This window comes from Artemia sp. Qi Xiang Cuo, chromosome 20 (assembly GCF_049724085.1).
Source record: "Artemia sp. Qi Xiang Cuo chromosome 20, ASM4972408v1, whole genome shotgun sequence".
Lineage (NCBI taxonomy): Eukaryota > Metazoa > Arthropoda > Branchiopoda > Anostraca > Artemiidae > Artemia > Artemia sp. Qi Xiang Cuo.
The window spans coordinates 41,873,093-41,896,394 of NC_142813.1; the positions used below are offsets into that span (position 1 = coordinate 41,873,093).

At 36.1% G+C, this 23,302-nt stretch overlaps 1 protein-coding gene across 1 annotated transcript; it reads left to right on the top strand.

The window, feature by feature from the left end:
- Window positions 1–235: 235 nt before the first annotated feature.
- On the top strand, window positions 236–10,725 carry LOC148940220 (uncharacterized). Its single transcript, XM_089106007.1, has 4 exons — window positions 236–417; window positions 2,148–2,358; window positions 7,303–7,473; window positions 10,346–10,725. The coding sequence occupies exons 2-4, from the start codon at window positions 2,167–2,169 to the stop codon at window positions 10,676–10,678; spliced, it is 696 nt and encodes a 231-aa protein (XP_088962133.1). The 5' UTR covers window positions 236–417; window positions 2,148–2,166; the 3' UTR covers window positions 10,679–10,725.
- The last annotated feature ends 12,577 nt before the right edge of the window (window positions 10,726–23,302 follow it).

Below are 23,302 nucleotides of genomic sequence, written 5' to 3' on the forward strand. Positions count from 1 at the left end.
CATCCCTCCTCTGTGTGTTGGAATTAATGCCCCTCTAGATTTCCAAAAATATCCTTGTGTTGTATTTTCTTAAAAAAGAATCGAAAAGAGAAACAACACTCTCCCCCTCCCCTCCCCAATTTCTCAAAAATTATTTTTTTTATTTTCTAGAAGATATTCTAAGACCATTTAGAGGAGACGGTTGTCATAGTTTTCAGAATCCCTTTCCCTGTGTGCTGGAATTATTGTCATCATCTAGGATACTTCTTCTAAGTGAATATTTATTTCAGTACTGTACAAAGGACAAGTTACAACGAAGTATTACCGATTTCTAACTCGTGGTGGAGGTTACGTCTGGATTCAAAGCTATGCAACTATCGTCCACAATAGTCGCTCCTCACGTCCACATTGTATAGTATCAGTTAACTACGTCTTAAGGTAAACAGCCGTATAGTAATTATTATTAGAAGCAAACCCCCCGGGCAGACACGAAGGAATTTATTTTGGGAGAGGGGCATTTTTGACGAAGGTGTAAAGCTTTCCAGCTATTGTCCACAGTGGTTGTTCCTCTCTGTCATATTGTATAGTATCAGTTAAATATGTCCTAGACGTGACTATTTATTCTGATAGATGTTTAGAATAAAATAATATTTCTCATTTTCCTACTCATTTTCGAAAATAATTGTGGAATACGCCCTCTTCTTTTGAGACATCTTCCGTTCTAAACAAATGCGTTCAAAGACAATAATCAATAATTAAAGGTTCTTCCACATTCAAAGGGGGGTGAATGGGCTGAAAGACTAGAAGACTAGCAAAATTAATCATGCAGTAGAGGAGGGTTAATTCCTCATTCAAACATTGTTGGGAATACTCCAGGTATATCTTATGTTTTGGATATTCGTTAGTTGTTTGAAGTACCCCTTACCTAATTTTCTTTATTTATGTTTCTCCGACGCTCAATCCTAATGAAATATACCGAAGTAAGATTAAAATATAACACTTTAAAAACAAATTTGGGTTATATATTTGCACATTAAGTGGGAGGGGAGGGGGGGGGGGTAAAGTATACGCTCAATCCTAATGAAATATAAAAAAATATCATGAAAATATGATAACCATATTAACAAAATTATGGAAACAAGAGAGATACTCTACAACCTACCCGCCTCCACCCCTAATGTGCAAATATATAGCTCAAATTTGCTTATAAAAAAAACATCGGCAAAAAAATGGTTATACTTAGGTTCTACTTGGATGAAGAATATTAGGTAGGGGGTATTTTTATAAAAGTACCGGAGATTCTTTCTATTTCAGTTGCACAGAAATGTGAGCCTCACATTTGATTCTTTCTGCTAAATCCAACATTTCCCAGTTTTTCTTTTCTTTTTCACATCTTATTTCTAATGCTCTCCTTTTCCAGTGAGGTTAAACGTGCTGAAAAGCACATTACTTTTTCTGTTACTCTTTCGGCTACATCTTCGTCTTTGGCAGCAAGTGCTTTGCAGCATATCCGTATCTCGTATGGTAAAATCTCGCCAAATAGAGAAAAGTATAGCCTTCGAGATTTATGTAAACTTTACCATAGTTTTTGCTCTCTAACAATTCTGTTTCTTTCTGGTTTCCGGCCTTTAATGTGGAATAAAGACCTTCTTCAGTTAAGGAGATGTTATTTAAGTACTGTAAATTCTTATTATATTTACCAAGGTAGTATAGAAGCCAAAAGATTATTTCTCGTTTTTGCTGCTTGAAAACATCGCTAAATATCTAAGGGCTGATACTCCGAAAAAGATGAGTGCTAGTGATCCTCTCGGTCATTTTTTCCCTGGCATAGTGATGTGGATATAGTGGACATAGCGATGTTTATGTAGTGCTTTTATTTGTACTCCTTGCATGTTATATATTTTTACTTTTATTACTCCGCACTTATTTTTGCAATATTGCTGGTTATAGATATACTTTCTTACTTACTTAAAATGAGATGTCCGTAGAGTATCTAACTTCTAATGCTCTTTAGAGGGGGATAATATTCAGGTTTTATGTTTAGGAAGTTCGCTCCATCTCGATTGTGTAAAGATGTGAATCTCAAAGTTGGTTCGTTCTACTAAATTTGACATTTTTTAGTATTTCTCATTCTTCCAGTTTTATTTCTAATGCTTCCTTTTTTTCAGTGAGGTTGAATGTGCAGAAATGGAGATGTCGGTGGAGCAGACTGTTCCTATGAATTCTGAAAGAGAGATTTCTGTAGCTACACCTAGTCCCCCTTGTTCAAATCAGACTTCAGTATCCGCAACTAGTCTCAAGCAACGGATCTGCAAAATTGGTCGAGCGAATAGAAAGTTGGCAGTTACTCCCTACCCAACGGGGTCAAGTCCTAACCAGGTCAGTATGAAGCAAGTTCAAGTTCAATAAGTTTAGTAGCAAGACAAAAGAGGACACATTAGTGCTACCCTTGCAAATAAGTGATTTTCCTTGTTTTTCAAGTCAAGGGACTGTAAGTTTCCTGTGCAAGGTTTTTCGTTATGGCGATTTAAATGGTGTACTATTTGCTTCGATCCCTCATTATTTTTGAGGGGTTTTTGGCTATTTTTTTAAATCCCCATAAATTTCTTTTCAAAACAGCATTTTGCTATCAAAACTATTTGGAGATAATAGTTACGATTCCTGAATCAGTTGAAAATGAAAATGTTTCTCACTAGTCAAACGTGTTTGAATTTTTGGTGACTATGGGTCATTGATTCATTGCTTGCTGCAACTATTTAAGTTGCAGCAAACACTCTTTAATCAACTAACGTTCTTTGCTGGTGACTATGTTTGTTCTTTGCTGCAACTATTCAAGTTGCAGCAAACGCTCTTTGGTCAACTAACGTTCTTTGCTGGTGACTATGTTTGTTCTTTGCTACAACTATTCAAGTTGCAGCAAACGCTCTTTGCTCAACTAACGTTCTTTGCTGGTGACTATGTTTGTTCTTTGCTACAACTATTCAAGTTGCAGCAAACGCTCTTTGCTCAACTAACGTTCTTTGCTGGTGACTATGTTTGTTCTTTGCTACAACTATTCAAGTTGCAGCAAACGCTCTTTGCTCATCTAACGTTCTTTGCTGCAACTATTGCTGTAATCATGTTAAAAACCTATCATATAATCAAAATCCATAGTCCATGCCTGGACGCCAAGAATCACAATATATATATATATATATATATATATATATATATATATATATATATATATATATATATATATAATATATATATATATATATATATATATATATATATATATATATATATATATATATATATATATATATATATATATATAAATATATAAATATATATATATATATATATATATATATATATATATATATATATATATATATATATATATATATATAACCTTGCCTCGTTTTTCGAAGAAAGTAACCTAATACCTTCCAGCTCATTAAACTTGTAGTCTTATTATCTTATAACATGTGGTTCGATTAACTAATGTAATTATTATAACCTAGACGAAACAGCGGTAAATAATATAGAAGTAAAAATTGAGAAAGAAAAATCATAAGAGAACGCATATAAAATATAAAGTAACGAAGAAACTGGATAAGACGGTGGTAAGGGGTAAACATGAATTACCTTCATTCTACAATAGATATTGACTAAATCAAGTTTGCCCATCGCTCGGAGGCATTTTATCTTATAGCGCGTTCGAGTATTCTGAGACTGCCGTTCCGAAAAGTCCGATTACTTATCCTCTGTATTTCACGGAGGAATACTACTTGCAACGGTCTGGATTAGTTGCCAGATAAGTTACACCTGCTAACCCCAGAACAAACAGGATAAATGAGGATAGATTGATGTCATATGTGAAAAAAAATTCAATCTTTTCAAAAATGAAAAAAAATATACTAAGTTGTATTCAGAGAACAATAAGAGACAGTAACTGTGAAATGAGGCACATCTTCAGGGATTTGTAAATAAGCTATATTTCCAGGGGAACACACGGGATTCATGCTTATTATTCGCCTAGTTGTCCATTACGTTTCAGTTAGCAAGTGGCCGGATAAGTATCTGTTGCAATCTTTTACATCCGGGGAAATTAATTCTAACCAGATAAGTCGGATAAAGATTGCACGAACGCATTATTAGATTATTTGAAGTGGGGTTCACGAGAGACATAAATAATATTTTTTTTGCCTTTTGATTATGCCCTATTGCCCCTATCCCCTATGTTTCCACTGAAGACCGACCGTGGTACCGAAGACCCGGTTTTAGTGAGAATCTGGATTGTAAGAAACAGCTCCCTGCCTGGCAACTTTGCAAAGATCGACAACTTTGCCACGCGGTATATAGGACTGTATTTATCAGAAGACAGCTTAAAGTGAATCATTAAACTTCAGTAAAGCACTGATGACAGACATATTCACTCCTCGTTTTGCTGCCAGAAAAAGCATGGTGGCAAACACCAAGGTGGCAAAATTGTCCCATCGTTCGCTCCACCGATGGGGCGAATGCCTGAAGAAAATTATGTCCAGCCAAAAAAGTGTTCAATTTGCATCGAATAAAACATTCCCCTCCGCTATGAGAATGTCTGAATACCTTTGGCCTTGCTGAAAGCTGCACTGGTATGGAGGGGCATAATATTTAAGCCTCAATCCATTAATAAACAGCAGTTCAAAAAGATTGTAGAGAGCAGTAGACACTGCTATAGGATGGAACAAGGAACACTTAAGTTGTCGACTTTTCTTCCTTGGGAATAGGTGTCAAGCCACCAATATAGAAAGAAGATGGAGCAATTCTCTTCGTAAAAATCTTCTGTGTTCAAACAGAAAGATAGTATCGAAGTCGGATTCATTTGTTCATTCATCAGATATAGAGCATTAACCGTGTCTATTCTACAAGAAGCTTTCCGCCTTAGGTGCTTGGTCCTGCCCTCAATAACAGAGAGGTAAATAAAAGAAAAAAGCAGACGATCTATATGCAAAAAAAATTCAACCTGCTCTGCTCTTCATAATTCTATTCCTAATCGGGATCTGGGGCGGGAACTTAGCTATATAATGCGTGAGCCAATCAGACAGCGAAGTATCCACTGCTGAATTAGTGTTAGTAGAAGAAGCTGCTGAACGGGGAATTATTTTCCCCATTAGGATTGGATCTAGAAACATTTCTTCACAGTAGATTTCTTCAGGTCAAGTTAACTGAGTCCACTTTGTGAGTTTACCAATTTACTGAGTTTAACTTACTCAGTTTAAGTTTACTAGCTACTCACTGAGTGTACCATCAAGCGTCTATTTGAGTTTATAGTGTCTTTGGCTTTAGTAGTTGGGAGCACTATTGAGTACCTCTTTGAGTTTACTAGTTGAGTGTCTATTTGAGTTTATAGTGTCTTTGGGTTTACTAGTTGGGAATAGTATTGAGTACCTCTCTGAGTTTGCTAGTTTAGTGTACTATTGAGTGTCTATTTGAGTTTATAGTATCTTTAGGTTTACCATCTGAGAGTACTATTGAGTGCCTCTTTAAGTTCACTAGTTGAGTGTACTATCGAGCGTTTATTTGAGTTAATAGTGTCTTTGGGTTTACTAGTTGAGGGTACCTTGTAGTGTGTCTTTGACTTTACTAGATCAGCGTACTATTGACCGTCTATTTGAGTTTACAGTGTCTTTGGGTTTACTAGTTGGGAGTACTAATGAGTGTGTCTTTGAGTTTACAATTGGAGTGTAATACTGAGTGTCAATTTTAGTTTATAGTATGTTTGGGTTTACTAGTTGGGAGTTACTATTGAGTTTGTCTTTGAGTTTACTAGTTTAGTGCACTATTGAGCGTCTATTTGGAGTGCACTATTAAGAGTCTATTTGTCTCACCTAGATGAACAAGAAGGGTAGGATCTGTAATCAGGTCCCTCCCTCCCTTTCTCTCTTCCTTCATCTCCTATTCTGATTCTTCTTTGCAAACTGATTATAGCCTATAAGTCTTTATGTTTTGGAAACAAGAGCTAAGCTTTACCATTTGTTGGTAGACAAAGCCTAATATGTTTCATATTATTGAAAGGCAAGTTCTCACTTTTTGATTTTGTTTAACGAAAGAAAAAGGTGTTCCTTTTCCTATGTGTTTGTGTACCAACCTACGTCGTTTAAAAAATACGTCGTTTTTTTGGCGTTCGTTTCAACTCTTATTTAATATATCGTGTTACCCCTAATGTGGTTTGTATTTTCATATTTGTATATGTACTGCCATCTTGCATTTGTTTCGGTTTTTAGCTTTAATTCAGTTTTTCCATCTCGGTTTCAATAAATTTATTGTAAGATAGATATTTACCAGGTTCCCTTCAATCTCTTATTGATCATATTGTCATTGTCAGCCCAAATGTGGCAATTTCAATGCCAGATTTATAAGTGTCCTGTCGTCTTGCATTCAGTGGTGCCGATTAACGCAAAGCTGGGGGGGAGGGGTGAATATATCTTTTAAATATAGGGGGAGCAATCTTATTGTTTTTTTGTTTTTTTTTGCAATTAAAATACCGAAAATGTATTTTACAATGTGAATACAAAACAACAACACATTTTTGAAGCCTAGGGAGGGACAAAAAATCTTGGGAAGGGGTAAATACACCCCCCCCCCCCACCCTCCCCTTCTTGAAATTGGTGTCACTGCTCGCACTTATTTTGCTTTTCTTTTTTTTTCATTTTACGATTTTTTTTTGTTGTTAGTGAGTCTGATGTAAAACGTACATCTACCAAGAACAGCAGATCTATTATTTTTCTTATTTTCAACACTGCCATACACGTGGGTATTTTCATTGCCACATTTAAGTATGCTAGAGTCTCGAAGTCAACTCATCTTTTTCCCGTAAACATTTCAGACCCATGTGTTTCAAACGGGTCTAGTGAAAAACAGATATTTACTAGAATCTGTTAAAACTGTGATTTGCCATATTTTCAGTGTTGTATTAACTATACTAGATTTTTTTGTTTGCCTGCTGACCAATGGTCTGCGTAGCACAGGTGGCGATCTCCTGATTCTCGGCCTTCGGCCGGGAGTCCGATGCGTAGTTGGAACCAAATCATTCGACGCATCCAGTGTTTTCCCCCAGATTTCTCAAGGTATCTATTTAGATCTGCGTAGACCCGGGCTAAGCTTACAAAGTCATGTTGGCTCCCGTTCAAATCCAAATAATCAACAACCCCAGGACTCGAACCCTGTCCTTACGGACACAGGATTTTTAAATCTAGCGTGCCAACTACTAAGCGAATACGGTTTCTTGCTGTTTCCTGATCAGTTTCCTGATCACCATTAGTTTTTTCAACAGTCACATAAAATTTATTTCAGCCTTCTACGTGTGTACCTCATTATGGGTATGAAGCGGCCGCTGATTGCAGCCACTACCCCTTTATTGGGAGTGATCAAGGTTATCCAGGGCATTCCGCTTTTGCTGATGAAATCCAAACCGAACAGCCTTACCATCCTTCTTATCAAGACGCTATGGCCTGTTATCAAATGGTACGTGATTTTGTTATTGTGACGTTATCGTTATCCTGACGTGTTGTAATCATTGTGCATGCTAAAGTGAAATAGGCGAAACTTTGAAGTGAAGTATGCCAGTCTACACAAACTTGTTACGAAATGATGAATTTTTTGAACAAAACTTGCTTATAAAATTCTGAAAAACAGCATAAAAAACAATTTAAATGAAGGCTCACATAATCAAACAAAGAAGGACACTGACCTTTTGAATGTTACATTAGTGACTAGTTCAAAATATCTAATTTTACGTTATTACTAAATGTTCTATTTTTTCAGCAGAAATGTAGTGTAATGTTTTCTGCTGCTGCAGAAAAGTAGTCTTTGTTTCAGCCTGCGGCTAATGTTTGCGATTCCGCCTCAACTTAGCTGAAATTTTATTTCTTTTGCCTCCTTTAATTCCGTTTACTCCTATTCATTGCGTATTGAACACCTCATATGTCGAGGTTTTTTTTTAAGAAAAAACCATAAATTATAACATATAAATCGTTTGAAAAATATGTAAGAAACCCGTAAAAATCCTAAATAAACCGTATTAAACTTAGAACTGTGATATATGTCCCTGTTCAGAAAGCAAAAAAAAAAAAAAATAGAAAGGAAAAGCAATACTTTGCAGTTCATGAGTTATTTTGGTAATTCCTGAAGTAATCCTTTACATCAGGAAATTACCAAAATTCCTGCTATTTCTAGAATTTTGCCACTCCTTGCACTCCCTGTAAAATTCTATCTTTTAATTTTTATATTCATGCAATTAAAAGGAAATTCTTCTCATTTCGTATTTCTTATTCTGTTTCATATTTAATTCTTTTAGCTTTCTTTTTTCATTTGTTCATGTTATCTCCTGGTTAAGTACCTTTTTGAAGTACTGATGGTGCCAGTATTTTTCCTAGATATTACTATCGCTTTTATCAGGAACTTTTGTTTTTTCAGGTTACTAATTTTATTTTCTAATTTTTTTTCTCCTAATCGATTTCTTATTTTCATCTTTAGTTTTCTATTTCCTTTTATTCTGATTTAATCCTTGTTAGGCTCCCTTTTAGTACTATTTATGATTTTGGCATCTGTGATTTGCAATTCTTGATAACGAGATGTATGTTGTGTTCAGATGTTCATGCCATTTCATGGTCTTTTGAGAATCTTTGGTACTTCAATACGGGTTTGTTTTAGCCATGATGAAGTTGCTTAATTTTAGATGGCGTTGCTTGTTTTTTTTTTCTTAGAGAGAGAAAGCTTCAAAAAAGTTTAATTATAGTTTACTAAGATTCTGATTTTGATTATAGGTCTTGGTTAATTTGAATCTAACCTGAAATTAGTCATATTTTAAACTTCATTTGTGAGTCATGAAATAATTAAGGCTAATTAACAAAGAGTTAAACAGCTTTACCAGCTATGCCCTTTTGCCAAAAGTAGTCCTTCTACCTTCGAACCCAATGCAAAGCAAAAGAAAAAAAAATACAGCTGGTACTTTTGGTTCTTATAATTAACTTTATGATGAAGTTGCAAGATTTTATATGCTTTTGGTTGTTTTGTTTTCCAATAGTTCGCGGTTTTTTCCCAGTGGTCATCGTATCGAGCCAGCGGTCCTAGATGATCGGGAGAAGGCTCATTTGACCCGGAATCAAAAGTTCCAGTGTCCTTTTTGAGTGACCAGAAATATTGAAGGGTAACTAGCCCCTCGCCCTTTTTTCTCCCCAGAGACATCCGAACAACGTTTGGGATAGCCATTCGGTTTAGCATAGTTGAAAGGTTCAGTAGCTATGCATCTGGGGATAACATGGCCTTCCGCTGCCCCACTGGAACGGGCGGTGAGTTATACAAGTTGCCCATTGCTTTCATATAGTATTTGTTATTTGAAAATATACGGAAATTTTCCGATGGGAATTTTCTGCGGTGGGATTTTTCAGGAGGAGGAAATTTTCACGGAAGGGAAAGAGGGATTTCGTGGTATGATTTGGAAAAATCGGAAATTAAATGAAAAACAACTTTTTCAACTGAAAGTTAGTAGCACTTTTAGACCTTACTACCAACAAAAATTATATCAAGAAGACTGCTGAAACACAAGGGCCGTTGAATTGAAATGAGAAGCTTGTTTAAAGCACTAAGCTTTAGCATAACAAGCGAGGGGTAGAGGCAGTGGTGGATCCAGGATTTTCCTAGCGGGGGGAGGTGCAAAAGAGGGTGGCGCCAGAAGCCTGTGCTTAGAGCCATCTTAATTTACCCGAATGCGTATTGATTCAGTAACCTCTAATACTTTAGATCCCTTTAGGGGGCGCGTTCGCCCTTCGCCCTCCCCCTGGATCTGCCACTGGGAGGGGGAAGCCTTTCTAATATAAGGAATAATTTATATTCGTTTTAATTCCTAATGTTGCTTTTTGCTTTTAGCCGGAAAAAACTTTTTTTCTTCAATTTTCTCAGAGACAGAAAGGGTAGCCATATTAAAATAGAAAAATTAAAAAAAGATTTTAGTTTCAAGTTATGTCTAATTTAAAAGTATTCCTCCTGAAATATTTTGAAAGTATGATTTTTCATACTTTTGGAAGTCTTTCCATATAATAAAATATTTTAGGCTAGTTAAATAATAACTACAAAATTATACTTGAAGTGTGCTTTTGTCAAAAAAGGTTATGCTATCTTTAACTCAATGAAAAGTAAAACAAAAGTTACATTCGGATTTTGTGTTCTGGTAATAACAAAATTTTGTTTTTCTGTGATAACAAAAGTTCCGGGAAAAGGTAATATGCTGGTATCAGGTGTTTTACCTTATAGCCTACCGTCCTCTTATTTTCGAATTTCTTTAACAACTTTTGTACACTTTTGAATTAACATCAATTAATTGATCCATCTCTTGCAGGCTGTACAACCAAGTTCTGATCACCCCCACCACAACCCAAGTCATCATCATTATCATCAAAATTCCACATTTGAACCAGTTTCTCCTGTAGATTCACCTAGTCACTCCCGGATTCGCTACTATCAAGATCCAGCTTCTGAATACAAATCCTATCATATACCAACCCCTCTTGAGTATGATCTACACCAGATAAACACACCCTATTATGATTCAACCGTGATTCCTTTAACTGAGAAACCTGATCAGTTGGCACAAGTACCTGTAGCTGGGTATACATCTGTAATTGTAGATGCTCAACATTATCAGGGCCTGGCCCATAGTCTCGTTCACTAGGTTTTTTCTATTTTTTTGTAAGTTCAGACCAAAGGGTTTATCTGTGAAATTTTGTTTATCTATAGAATCGAAATAAAAATATCATTAATTTTTTGATTAATTAATTCATTTTTTTTTTGTTTATTGACTATTATATTTGAAAACGGAGATGACAACTTCTTACCACTTACATACTACTAATAACAATTCCCTGTTGCACCAAGCCGCTTGAGACCAACACAACAGCGTACGCTCATCCTCCATCCCAATCTATTCTAAGCCTTCCTCTTTACTCCCTCCCAATAAGTTCCTATTTCGTGCAAATAATAGTTTAAATGGGATAAATCCTTTCATTAGACAGTAAAAAATAGTGATAAAAATCCTAGATATTTTGGTCATACACACAGCGATCGTCATCAGTAGATAAAGTTTATCTGCTGATGGCGGTCGCTGTGTATGTGATAGAAATATCCATTGATCGAATTTTTATCTTTGTTTTTCTCTGTCTAATAAAAGCATTTATCCCTCTTTGAACCGTTATTTGTTCGTCATGGAAAGGCAGTGGGGTCTTAGGAAATACCTTGGTTCCTTTTTCTCTTCAATCTTTCCTTACAACATCCTCCGACCCCATTCGGGAACGACCTTCCTTTTGTTTTGTTAGACGGATAAAACAGGATAAAAGTCCTCCTGAGCCATTGCTGGCGCATAGGGCATCCAGTTGATGTTTCAGTTGCTGGGTATTTTTTCAGGGACAGGTAGCAAGCTTGTCGCCCAACCTTGCTGCGGCGGGGATCGAACCCTGGTGCTCCACCCTAGACGGGTGACCACTTATAATTAGTTCTAATTAGTGTGCAAGTGAGCCCTTAAACATCTTTATGATGTTTCATCCAGCAAAATCCAACAGAAGAGGATTAAAAATATATGTTTACGCCGACATAATGAAAATGTGGCGTGATAGAGCAAAACAGTTTTTGAATTTTTAATCAGCATGAAAAATGTCATTAGAAAGCTAAGTATCATGCCAGATAGCTATGGCTTATTATTGTGTGCAATATAGCAACAACAATCATCAGGCTACTGCTGTAGCTGATGTAGGAATTTTTAGGACGAGGGTCAGTGGTGTGACTGTAAGCTCAAGGAGAGTTAACCGAGCTCCGACGATGTACCTTGAGAAATCTTGGAAAAAATCGGAAAGTGTCCCATAATTCCCCCCCCCCCTCCGAACCACGTATAGCACTCTCTGTCGATGGCGCATAGCTCTCTCGATACCAATCAGGAGATGGGTACCTGCACTAAGTGGACCATTTGTCTGCAAGCGATTTTTTTTTTCAAATGCGAGAGTAAGAGAAAAAATAGACCACCCAAATTAAAAATGGATTTTACCGAATGACTGATCATTCTTACTGACTGTTTTGTAGACTTTACTAATGATTTGGGTAGAGTTACGGCACTTGATGCTGCCATTATCACAAACTGATCACTGGCTATGATTTAGTATTTCTCAACAAACAACTTCGTGGTCAACTGTCCCATAGAGGATTAAAAGAAAAGAAGGATGTCCCGGATTAGAGTTTGACTTATAAGAAAGTGCCTAAAAGCTCTGGATATTTATTGGAAAGTTGCCAAAGATTAATTGTAATCATCAGACATAAAAGTCTGGAGCTTTTTCAGCACATCGGAATAAAAAGTCTGGAGCTTTTTCAGCACATCAGGATAGTTCGAGATATCCACTATATATTATAAGCTTCTTACCCTGTCTGTATTCTTGGAAGGAAAACTCTGCCTTTGTTGTTTAATAATGGTGTTGGCGGTAGAGCTTAAACTAGTTTGCCAAACCTGGACCGTGACTGGAAATAGCGCTGTAAGGTTACCATGAGGAATTGCATCCCTTAGTAAATCAAAGCTTGGTAAACTATCCAGTGTTGCACTAGATTTTGATTAATGGATAATTATTAGATTTTTTTTGGTGTAATCTTCTGGGCAAAATAACTTCCTTCTGGCCATGTTATTTATTATGAATTGCTTCCTCATTTTTGTATAATACTTTCAGGCATAACATACAATGAATTGAATGTAACAGGCTTGACAGTGTTTGTTCAGGATATTGACTCATCTGGATAGGGGTTTCAATTTTTTTTATTTAGTTCAGTTAAAGGTAAAAAAAAACTTCCATCAGAGAACAGGGCTCGTAAAGTTGGGTATATAAATAACAGAACATATACTTATACATCTCGTTATAATCATAATAACGAAAAATAACTTAATCAAACCAAAAAAATGCTGGGCAAGTGTGGTGTGGGAGGCTACCCCAACGCGGGTACACTAAAATAAACACACATACGAAAAACTTAATATTCTATCTATCTTATTATTATTATAATATAATATTATATCTTATTATTATTATTATAATATAATATTATATCTTATTATTATTATAATATAATATTATATCTTATTATTATTATAATATAATATTATATCTTATTATTATTATAATATAATATTATATCTTAATATTCTATCATCACTGGTCAGTAAAAAATCTTTGATATTTACTTTTTTCACTTCAGCTGAGATTACCGGGATGGATCAATAAGAGTTTTATCATTCAACTTATATTTATTTAAAATTAACGGGCATTTGGTACATGATTGAAAATAATAGACCTTTCAGAATTGTAAAAGGAATTCAATATGGTATAGGACGCCTAAGAGTCGAAGGAGGGGGCAGAATCAACAGAGATTTTTCATAAAAATAATTACTAGGATTTTGTATTGGAAAATGCATTTTATTAAAGTTCAGCAATATTCAGCATTAAGACACGTTTCCGCTGCCGTCTACTTCCAAAATGTCTCTATGTCGTTTCAGTGTGGTTCAAAGAAAGGGAAAGAATGTGTCAACCTAAGTTGTAGCTTAACAATTAACTAATTACATATTAACAACTGAAAAGCATTTGGATCCTTAGACACATTCAGACCCCATATTATAGATCATGAACAGGCATTTGATTCACCGGATCAAAACGCTTTAATGAAGGTTTTGCCTTGCATGATCTACCAGATAAGTAGATTAAAGTGATTAGTACTATATACGAGAGTAATATTGCTGCGGCTAAGGTAGAGAGTGAGGTTAGTTGTTGCTTCCGAGTTTAAGTAGGGTTGTGTGCTGCTGGGGAACATTTGTATGGTAAAACTCAATTACAGATATACAGATGATTTGAAGGTCCTAGATAAAAAAAAAAAAAAACCTTAGAGCAATTAATGATCTGTTGAGGTTTTTGAGAGTTAAGGGTGCGAGATTGGTTTGAAAAATTAATGTTAAGAAGACTAATGACCGTGCCACATCATCCATCCTTTCCATCCTTTCTAGTTTCAAAAAGTATGCCTTAAGCGTTGACTCTGATTGGTCAGTCAAGAAATTTATGCTTGAAAGTTGAACAATGTTCCACTCGAGAAATTACGAACGACGAACGTAATTGGCGCTGTAGTCGTGCGTAATTTTGATTTTATCGACAAGTGTGCCTACAAAGTGGCACGGGCATAAGTCACTTAGACTGAGAAGAAATAAGATTTAAGAGGGTATTTTTATAGCTGAAAAATATATTAAGTAGGTGGCTTTATTTGCCTGGATAGTAATTATTAGCAATTACTAAAAGATGATGGATACAGTGACGATATAAAGACTAGAATAGCCAACGCACAGTGACTTTTTTGCACCACACCTGAAAAATGCTTTGAAGAATAGGAAGATAATTGGAAAACAACTATTGGAAGTCACCGTAATGACATAGTCAAGTTAAGCTCTAAAATGTAGACCGTACGTTAGGCTGAGAAAGGTATGTTAAATCCTTTCCAGGGGAATCATCCAAAAATACTGTTATAAGGCTTTCATCTGTAGAAACTTCATTATTGGCATCTATCTTTTAAAACATAAGGAATATACATAGATGGCCAATAGTTATAAGTATTCGTTATATCACTCATATATTAATGTATTGTAAAAGCATGACACACAGAGGTTGCCACTGAAAAAAGCTTGCCTAAAATATCTTGGCACATTTACACTCTGGATTATCCGTAGTCATGCACAGATACCACCATGGGGTAGGAAAAAATATGTGGAAGCATTAGCTCACTTCATTGTAGATACTAAGCTGCACTTAGTGCTATAGAATGTATTAATAATTGTAAATATTAATAATATTATATATTATTCTAATATTGTATTTGTATATTATTGGTATGTATAAGTAAGTATAAATATTGCAAGTCAAGCACATATGTCTAAATTGTCATTCAGCCAGTTGTGTTTGCAATGTAAATACGGAGGCTCAGAAGTGACATCATTGGATAAAGTTGAATATAGCTGTGCTGATGATTTAAAGAACTTTGCCTTGAGAGCCTTCAAGACCCCTTTCTAACCATTTTGACAAAAGCCATATGGCTATTTTTATTGTTTGACTCGTGATCATGACGTGGAACACCTTTCGCCCGGAAAGGTTCTTATAGAACCATGGAGACATGGACAGTGGGCAGACCACCCAGAAGTGCAACAAATACCAATACCAAACAATAAGCTAAACAAAAAATGTGCTTCCTCACTTTCTTAAGGCTGTAATGAAAGAAAGGCTGAGGTGGGTAGTCCACAACTTTAAATTAATGATGTCAGATTATCAAAGACTGTGCATTTCGGCCACCCATTTGAGGCCAAATGAAAAGCTTTGAATAGATTTTGGTTGAGGAGGAGCGTGGGCAGCTGTATTGGACACAGGTGGCACGGTCCTGTAATTAGTTATTAGTAGTAGTATCAGCCAAAGGTGGCTTGGTGTTACAATGAGCATGAAGTAGCTACATTATATGGTGCTGATTGTTTAACTTCTTGGGTAGTTATTAGATGTTTTAGCTTCCTATAGTCATTGACCTGCAGAATATTATCTCTGAGATCGTAACCACAATTTTTTCTAAATAATTTCTTGCTAAACTGTCAATAACTGATTAAAATACTTGTTAATAACTTCACATATTCATTGTGCCAAAATAGCAGCTGTAAATATTATTGGGATTGACGTTATGTGTTCACCACTGTATCGGCCTTAAGTACCTTGGTGTTGCCAATATCTAAAGAGACAGAAGTTCTGGTATGTTCTCTAAAAAATAAATTACCAGCACCAAATAATGGAGCTAGCACAAACTTGCTGCACAGCCAACAGCCGATGTAGCGGTAAATACTTCATCTCCATTCTATGATGTTGAAAGCTGCAAGTTTGGCACCCTTTCAGGAAATATCCAGGCAATTTTTTCATAGGTTACATCCCATTAAATTCCTTACATTTCTACCTTCTTTTGATTTTTCATTTTTTTAAAGAAAAAGAATGAAAAATTAACGATTTCAAACTTCTCTCGTGTTATTTCCTTATACGGCTACAGTTGTATAGCAATAATAAAGTTTTGAAGACTTAAATAATTTTATTCGTAAATTTTGTGCTGCCATTTGCCTGATGTCTAAAACAAAAGGATAATTTCCCTAGAAATGTGTGTTGTACAATTAGTTTCATCTGAAATTATTCCATTAAAGCAACACTAAATAAATGGTTGTTTGCCAATCATGGTTAAGCATAGCCAAATTCTTTTTTAGGGGAATTATTTTTTTCATGTTTGAATTCTGAAAATTGTTTTGAAGTTTCAATTCTTTGGTTCTCATGGGAGGTAGGGTGCTTAAGATCAGTAATGGAAGAAATCGGTCTCTCTCGGATGCTTTCAAACACACCGCTGTCAGTGCAACATTTTTAGAATCAAGCGCATAGTACATACGACATATCAGAAGCGCTTTTATTCTATCACGCAATAATAAAAAAATTAACTGCTTATGTGGAATTAAGGAAATACTTCCCTAGAAACCTAGGGAAGTATTGAACTACTAGGACCGTATACTAAAAATTGGAGCTTCTCATTTTGATGTCCAAAAAGGAATTAGAGAAGGCGTCTTGTCACGCCTTTAATGCATCTTGCTCACTCACAGTCTCGCATAATATCTTTTCAAAATTTCAAAATTGCCGCTTTATTCAGAATGTTTGAGAGAATCCAAACGTATTTCTCCAGAAACGACATAATCTGTCCAACCCCAGGGACAAAAACCCTGAAATGTAAAATAATCTATTTAAAACAGGGACATCGTGGCGTTGTTTTAAGAGAAGCTTCAAAAGAAACGGAAAATCAAGGTCATACAAAAAACTTTAGTCTGTGTGTTTGAGGGACTTAAAGTGAAGCCTTTAGTTCAATGCCTCTCAACTCAGTCCCCAAATTTCCATATATACAGATGTTGTACCCCTTTCAGGTCTAATTGATTTGAGGACTACAACAGGGAATATTCTAACATTATTGAAGATTGCATCATTGAAATCCTTAAGATTGAAGTATTTCTATTCAAAGTTAAAACATACTAGATTAAATTTTACCTTTTGTCAAAGCTGATCACTTTTCTTGCTTGCTGATCAGTCCTGATCACTAGTTTGAGGATTATATGTCCATGACGTCCAGTATAAACATCCGAAATCAAAACACGTGTAAATGCTTTAAAATTATTTAAAATTTGATTGGAAATTGAAAGGGTTAGTGCCCTTTTTAATAGTCGAAAGTGATTGAAGGGCAACTAACCCCTTTCTCACGCCCAACATCTCCCCGAAAACATTCAATCCAAATTTTGAGATATCCAATTTGTTCAACGCAGTTGAAAGGTCTGGACATTATGTATTTGAGGATGACACACACCCCAAAACCGCCAGGGCAAAGGTTGTAAGTTATGCCCTGGGGGCATATAAGGTTTTTATAGAAAGTGTTGTCGTAGAAACTTCAAAAAGGGCTCATTCAATTGGGAATTGAGAGGGCTAGTTTTTAATAAAGGGATCACGTTTTGAATATCATAGAAGGTAAATAGATAAAATAATTTTATTTCATCTATCGTTCCAGAGTTACTATATGAGTATATTAGCAACAATATTTCACTTTTTGAATTGAATTTTGCCCCTGAAGCATCAGCAGCTGCTAAGATTTACACTGGCATTCAGAATATATTTGAATAATATCAATTTATTACCAATTATAGCAGTAAAAGTGATTCACCATCTGCATTCGGTGCACCTAATTCAGCCGCATAGGAGATAAGTAAATTTTATTATGACAGATAAGGTACCTTCCTTTCTCAACAACCCTGTGCAATGGTGTTTAAACGCTGGAAAAAGAAATAGGATTTGCTCTGCTTTCAGAAGACATTAGACCTTGTCAACAGCACGGTCTGCAATTCGGAATTGGAAAGTCTGCGATCGGACATTGGAAGGACTAGTGATAGCCCTAAAATTTCGAGATAGACATTATCGTAATTTTGTGCATCGTAGAAACTTCAAAAAGGTCTCATATGAGACAAAAAGGTCTCATTCGATTGGAAATTGAATGAGCTAGTGCCCTTATTGTAGTAGAAAGTGATTGGAGGGCAAATAACCCCCATCTCAAGCCCCCAAATACATCCAATCAAAATTTTGAGATAGCCATTTTTTTCAACGTATTTGAAAGTTCTGGAAATTAGGTCTTTGAAGATGCCAACTCCCCCCCCACAACCTTCACGGTAAGGGTTGTAAGTTATTTCCAGGGGGCATATAAGTTTTTTATAAAAAGTGTTGTTGTAGAAACTTCTAAAAGGGCTCATTTGATTGGAAATTGAAAGGATTAAGGCCCTTTTTAATAGTCGAAAGTGATTGAAGGACAACTAACCCCCTTCTCACGCCCACCATATCCCGGAAACATCCCATCAAAATTGTGAGATATCCAATTTGTTAAACGTAGTTGAAAGGACTGGAAATTATGTCTTTGAGGATGACAACCCCCCCCCCCAAACTGCCAAGGCAAAGGTTGTAAGTTATGCTCTGGGGGCATATAAGGTTTTTCTTAGGCATTCTTAGGCAAGATGTCAACATTTTGTTCCATATGTATTCCACGTGTTGGCACTGCTGTTGGAGCTACGTAGTGCTTTTCACGGAGCTGATAGGAGTATTCCTGATGCTTATACGGCTTTGTATCCCCTTCTTTTATCTCCAGTTCTCTGGGAAAGTTCGACCAATATTATTGGTCTTGCTAGGCTTATTCAAGCCTACTTAAAGCTGAATAGTAAAGAAATATGTACTCGAATTGCTAAACTTGATGCTCTCTTGGCTGTGTTTCAGAAGCTAATTTATTAGCCAAAGTATGACGAAGAAGGCATACAGCTCTTGAGCACTATTGTGTCTGAAATTCCTAAGGAGTATATCAATGCTTATTTGAAGCAAATATTCTTTGTGATATTCCAGCGCTTGTCATCTAAGAAGACACTCCAATATGTTAAAGGAGTGATCATTTTCTTCAACTATTTTACCATTCATCATTCTTCTCAAAACTTAATTGAAATACTCAATGGGTTACAGCCCCCTATTTTTAATATGGTGATAAAACGCATTTTTATCTCTGAATTACAAAAAGCTTCCAAGAAGACTGAAAGGAAAATATCCGCAGTTGGTATTTCCTTCATTTTGTGTAACACAGATCTGGTCGTATCTTATCCAAAGCTTTGGGCTAAATTACTACACGATTATTGGCGTTTTTTGAACTACCAGTCCAAAAAATAGAGAGCGAATTTCTACTGTCCTTCGATGCAGATGAAAGCCTTCAGTCTGGTGGCTTTCTAAAACTTGAAAATGCTGCAAAACCCGAAGAGGATCCCGTCCCTCAGGCACCTAGCGCTACTGCCAATTTTATAATGCTTTTAAGAAACGCCTCTGAAGCCAAACCTTGTTTTTATCCTGATAGTATTTCAAAAATGAGCCCAGCTGCACAATCTGTGGTGCAAAAATATTTGACTGCTTTTAAGCAGTCTTTTGTAAGTGTTATGTGATTCATATTACTTTTTTTATATTTATTTTTGTATTATTGAAATTGATAGAATTCACAAATTTTTAATAGAGAACGTTTACTATTGGTTCAGAGGTGAAAAATCCTTACAACTTGCTGTTCAGGAAAGAAAAGCTGATTCGAGAAGGAAGATCTGATTTGTGTTATTATGTCTTATGGGGGCTGATTAGATGCAATGAATTCCAGTAATGAAGCATCTTTACTTATGGCCATATATCTGAACAAATCAAATTTAGTCAGGTATCTTTTTAAAAGGGGCAGCATACCGTGCTGTTGATATCGACTAATGTCTTTTGAAATCCAGATTAAATCCTAGCTGCTACTTCAGCGGTGAAACACCCCTACACCATAATGTTCGAGAATGAAAAGTGGATTTGTATCAGTTATGCTTTCTAAAAGCCAGAACACGATTTGTAATTTACTGAGAAAAATTCAAATGAATTTACTGAAAAAAAATGTGCATTGTCAGTTTAATATACATATTAAACTGAATTATTAGTATACTAGGGAAGTATTAGTATACTAGTTGTCGTAGAAACTTCGAAAAGGGCTCTTTCAGTTGGGAATTGAGAGGGCTAGTGTCCTTATTAATAGTCAAAAGCGATCGAAGGAAGAGTGCCCAAGCCTATCATTTCCGATCAACATTTTGATATAGCCATTTTGTTGGGCGTAGTTGAAGGGTCTGAAAATTATTTCTTTGAGTACGATCCTCACAAGTTATGCCCTGGGGAAATATAACGTTTTTATAGACAGTGTTGTCATAAAAACTTCAAAAACGGCTCTTTCGATTGAAAGTTGAGAGGGCTATTGCCCTTGTTAATACTCGAACGTAATTGGGGGGAGAATCGTCCCCAACCCACGCCAATCATTTTCGCAAACATTTCCAATCAATATTTTGATATGGTCATTTTGTTCAACGTAGTTGAAAGGTCTGGAAAATTATGTCTCTGAGGATGACAACCTTCCCCCTATAGCCCTCAAGACAAGGGTGGTAAGCTATGCCCTTGGGGCATACATAATTTTTATAAAATATTTTGTCATAGAGGCTTTAAAAGGGGCTCATTCGATTGGAAATTGAGAGGACTAGTGCCTAATTTATTATACAAAAGTGATCAGAGAGCAAATGGCACCCCCCAACGCCCATCATTTCCCCAAACACTTCCAATCAAAATTTTGAGATAACCATATTTTCAACGTTTTTGAAAGGTCTGGAACTTATGTCTTTGAGGATAAAAAATCCCTCCAGTCCTCAGGGTAAGGGTTGTAAGTTATGTCCTGAGAGCATATAAGGTTTTTATTGAAAGCTTTGTCATATAAATATCGAAGAGGGCTCATTGGATTGGTAACCAGAAACTCTAGTGCTCGTTTTAAGAGTCAAAGTGATCGTAGGGCAGCTACAATCCCCCGCCCAACACACGCACGTCATATTGTCCCAAAATGCATCTAATAAAAATTTTGATATGGCCATTCTATTCAAAATAGTTTAAATATCATTTAACAAGGCGTTTGGGGTCAAAACAAACCCCAGAGATTAGGGGCAAGGGTTGTAAGTTATGCCCAGGGTTATTTAAAGTTTTTATGGAAGGGATGGTTGTTTAACTTTAGAAGAGGATCAGTTTTTTCCTTGAAAAAGACTATGGCAATATAAAACGAGCAGAAATTAATAAAAAAAAAATTTTTTCCACAAAATAAGTTTTTCAAAAACAAGTAAAGAACTCCATTAAGCCAAAAATGAAAAAAAATAGAATCAAATAATTTACCAACATACAAGTACTACAAATCAGTTTCAATAAATAAATAAAACCCAAAACAAACAGAAATTAAAATAAATAACAGAGTCAAACTCAAAACAAGTAGAAAATAATGTGAGTAGGGTTCTAAACCCTTATGCTTTCTAAAAACCAGAATACAATTTGTATTTCACTGAAAAAATTCTTTTAAATGTCTTCATTTTTATAATTTGTAGAAATCAAAAATTAATTAAGATTTTAAGGAATAAATATCACTATATGTATATTAAACTGACAATGCACATTTTTTTTCAGTAAATTCATTTGAATTTTTCTCAGTAAATTACAAATCGTGTTCTGGCTTTTAGAAAGCATAACTGATACAAATCCACTTTTCATTCTCGAACATCATGGTGTAGGGGTGTTTCACCACTGAAGTAGCAGCTAGGATTTAATCTGAATTTCAGAAGACATTAGACGATGTCAACAGCACGGTCTGCTGCTCCATTTAGAAAGAAACCTGACTAAATTTGATTTGTTCAGATATATGGCCATGAGTAAAGATGCTTCATCACTGTAATTCATTGCATCTAATCAGCCCCCATAAGACATAATAACACAAATCGGATCTTCCTTCTCGAATCAGCTTTTCTTTCCTGAACAGCAAGTTGTAAGGATTTTTCACCTCTGAACCAATAGTAAACGTTTCATATTAAAAATTTGTGAATTCTATCCATTTCAATAATAAAAAAAATATATATAAAAAGTAATACGAATCACATAAGACTTATAAAAGACTGCTTGAAAGCAGTCAAATATTTTCGCAACATAGATTAGGCAGCTGGGCCAATTTTTGAAATAATATTAGGATAGAAACAAGGTTTGGCTTCACATGCTTTTCTTAAAAACATTCTAAAATTGGCAGTAGCGTTAGATGCTTGAGGCACGGGACTTTCTTCGAGTTTTGCAGCATGCTCATGTTTTACACACCAGATTGAAGGCTTTCATCTGCATCGAAGGACAGTAGAAATTTGCTCTCTATTTCTTGGACTGGTAAGTAGAGATGGGGGTGCTACTCGTGTCACTCACCCGTGTTGCCACCAATAACTGTTTTACATAGTTTAATGGAGACAGGGTCGATGACCTCTTTCTCCAGGTTTGATTTGGACACGTTCTCAGCGAATGTCAATGTTGTTGTTGTTTCCAAGCCAAATGTTACGAGTTCTCGGGAAACAGTTAATTAATGTCTGACAGATGACGTCAAGTTAATTAATGTCTTTGATACATTTCCAAAGAGAATTGTCTCCGAGACAAAGTTTAAAGTCTGACAGATGATGTCATGATTGATTGATTGACACGAAAGGGGAATTAATTTGTTGTTCTAAAGAGAATTGATTCACGAAAGGGAAATTAATTTGGACTTCTAAGAAGAGAATCGTCTCCGAGCAAAAGTTTTGATCTTAGCGCGCGAAAAGGTTTCCAAATAATTGAAATGCATTAGCGCAGAGATGCCAAACAAAAGGAACATGCTGAAATTCCGTTTAGGGATAATTTTGGCGAAACCGTTTAGCTATTTTATGGAATTATTTCGGCGGAACAGCTAGAGACATTATAAAATATGATTTTAGAAGAGATTTTAGAAGAGAATTTGAGTGTGGTCGTTATAATACACAAGTTCTATTTGAACAGTGTTGCGAGGTCCTCTACCCCAACCCCAAAGGGTTCCAATCCTCCTACCCCAACCCCGAAGGAAGCCACCGGTCCTCAAAGGTCCCCCAGGCTCCCCAAGGGCCACCGACCCCCCCAAAGGCCCTCCCAGACCCCCAAAGACCATCCCCGGACCCCCCAAAGGCCCATCGAGCTCCCAAAGGACCAACGGGGTCCCAAAGGCCCTCCACCGGTCCCCAACTGCCCCCCGGACCCCCAAAGGCCCTCCCTGTGCCCCCAAGACCCTCCCTGTGCCCCCAAAGGCCCTCCCC

Coding starts and splice junctions, on each gene's coding strand:
- LOC148940220 (XM_089106007.1), top strand. CDS start 2,167: ATGGAGATGTCGGTGGAGCAGACTGTTCCTATGAATTCTGAAAGAGAG. Junction 2,359..7,302: donor CGGGGTCAAGTCCTAACCAG/GTCAGTATGAAG, acceptor AATTTATTTCAG/CCTTCTACGTGTGTACCTCA. Junction 7,474..10,345: donor CTATGGCCTGTTATCAAATG/GTACGTGATTTT, acceptor CATCTCTTGCAG/GCTGTACAACCAAGTTCTGA.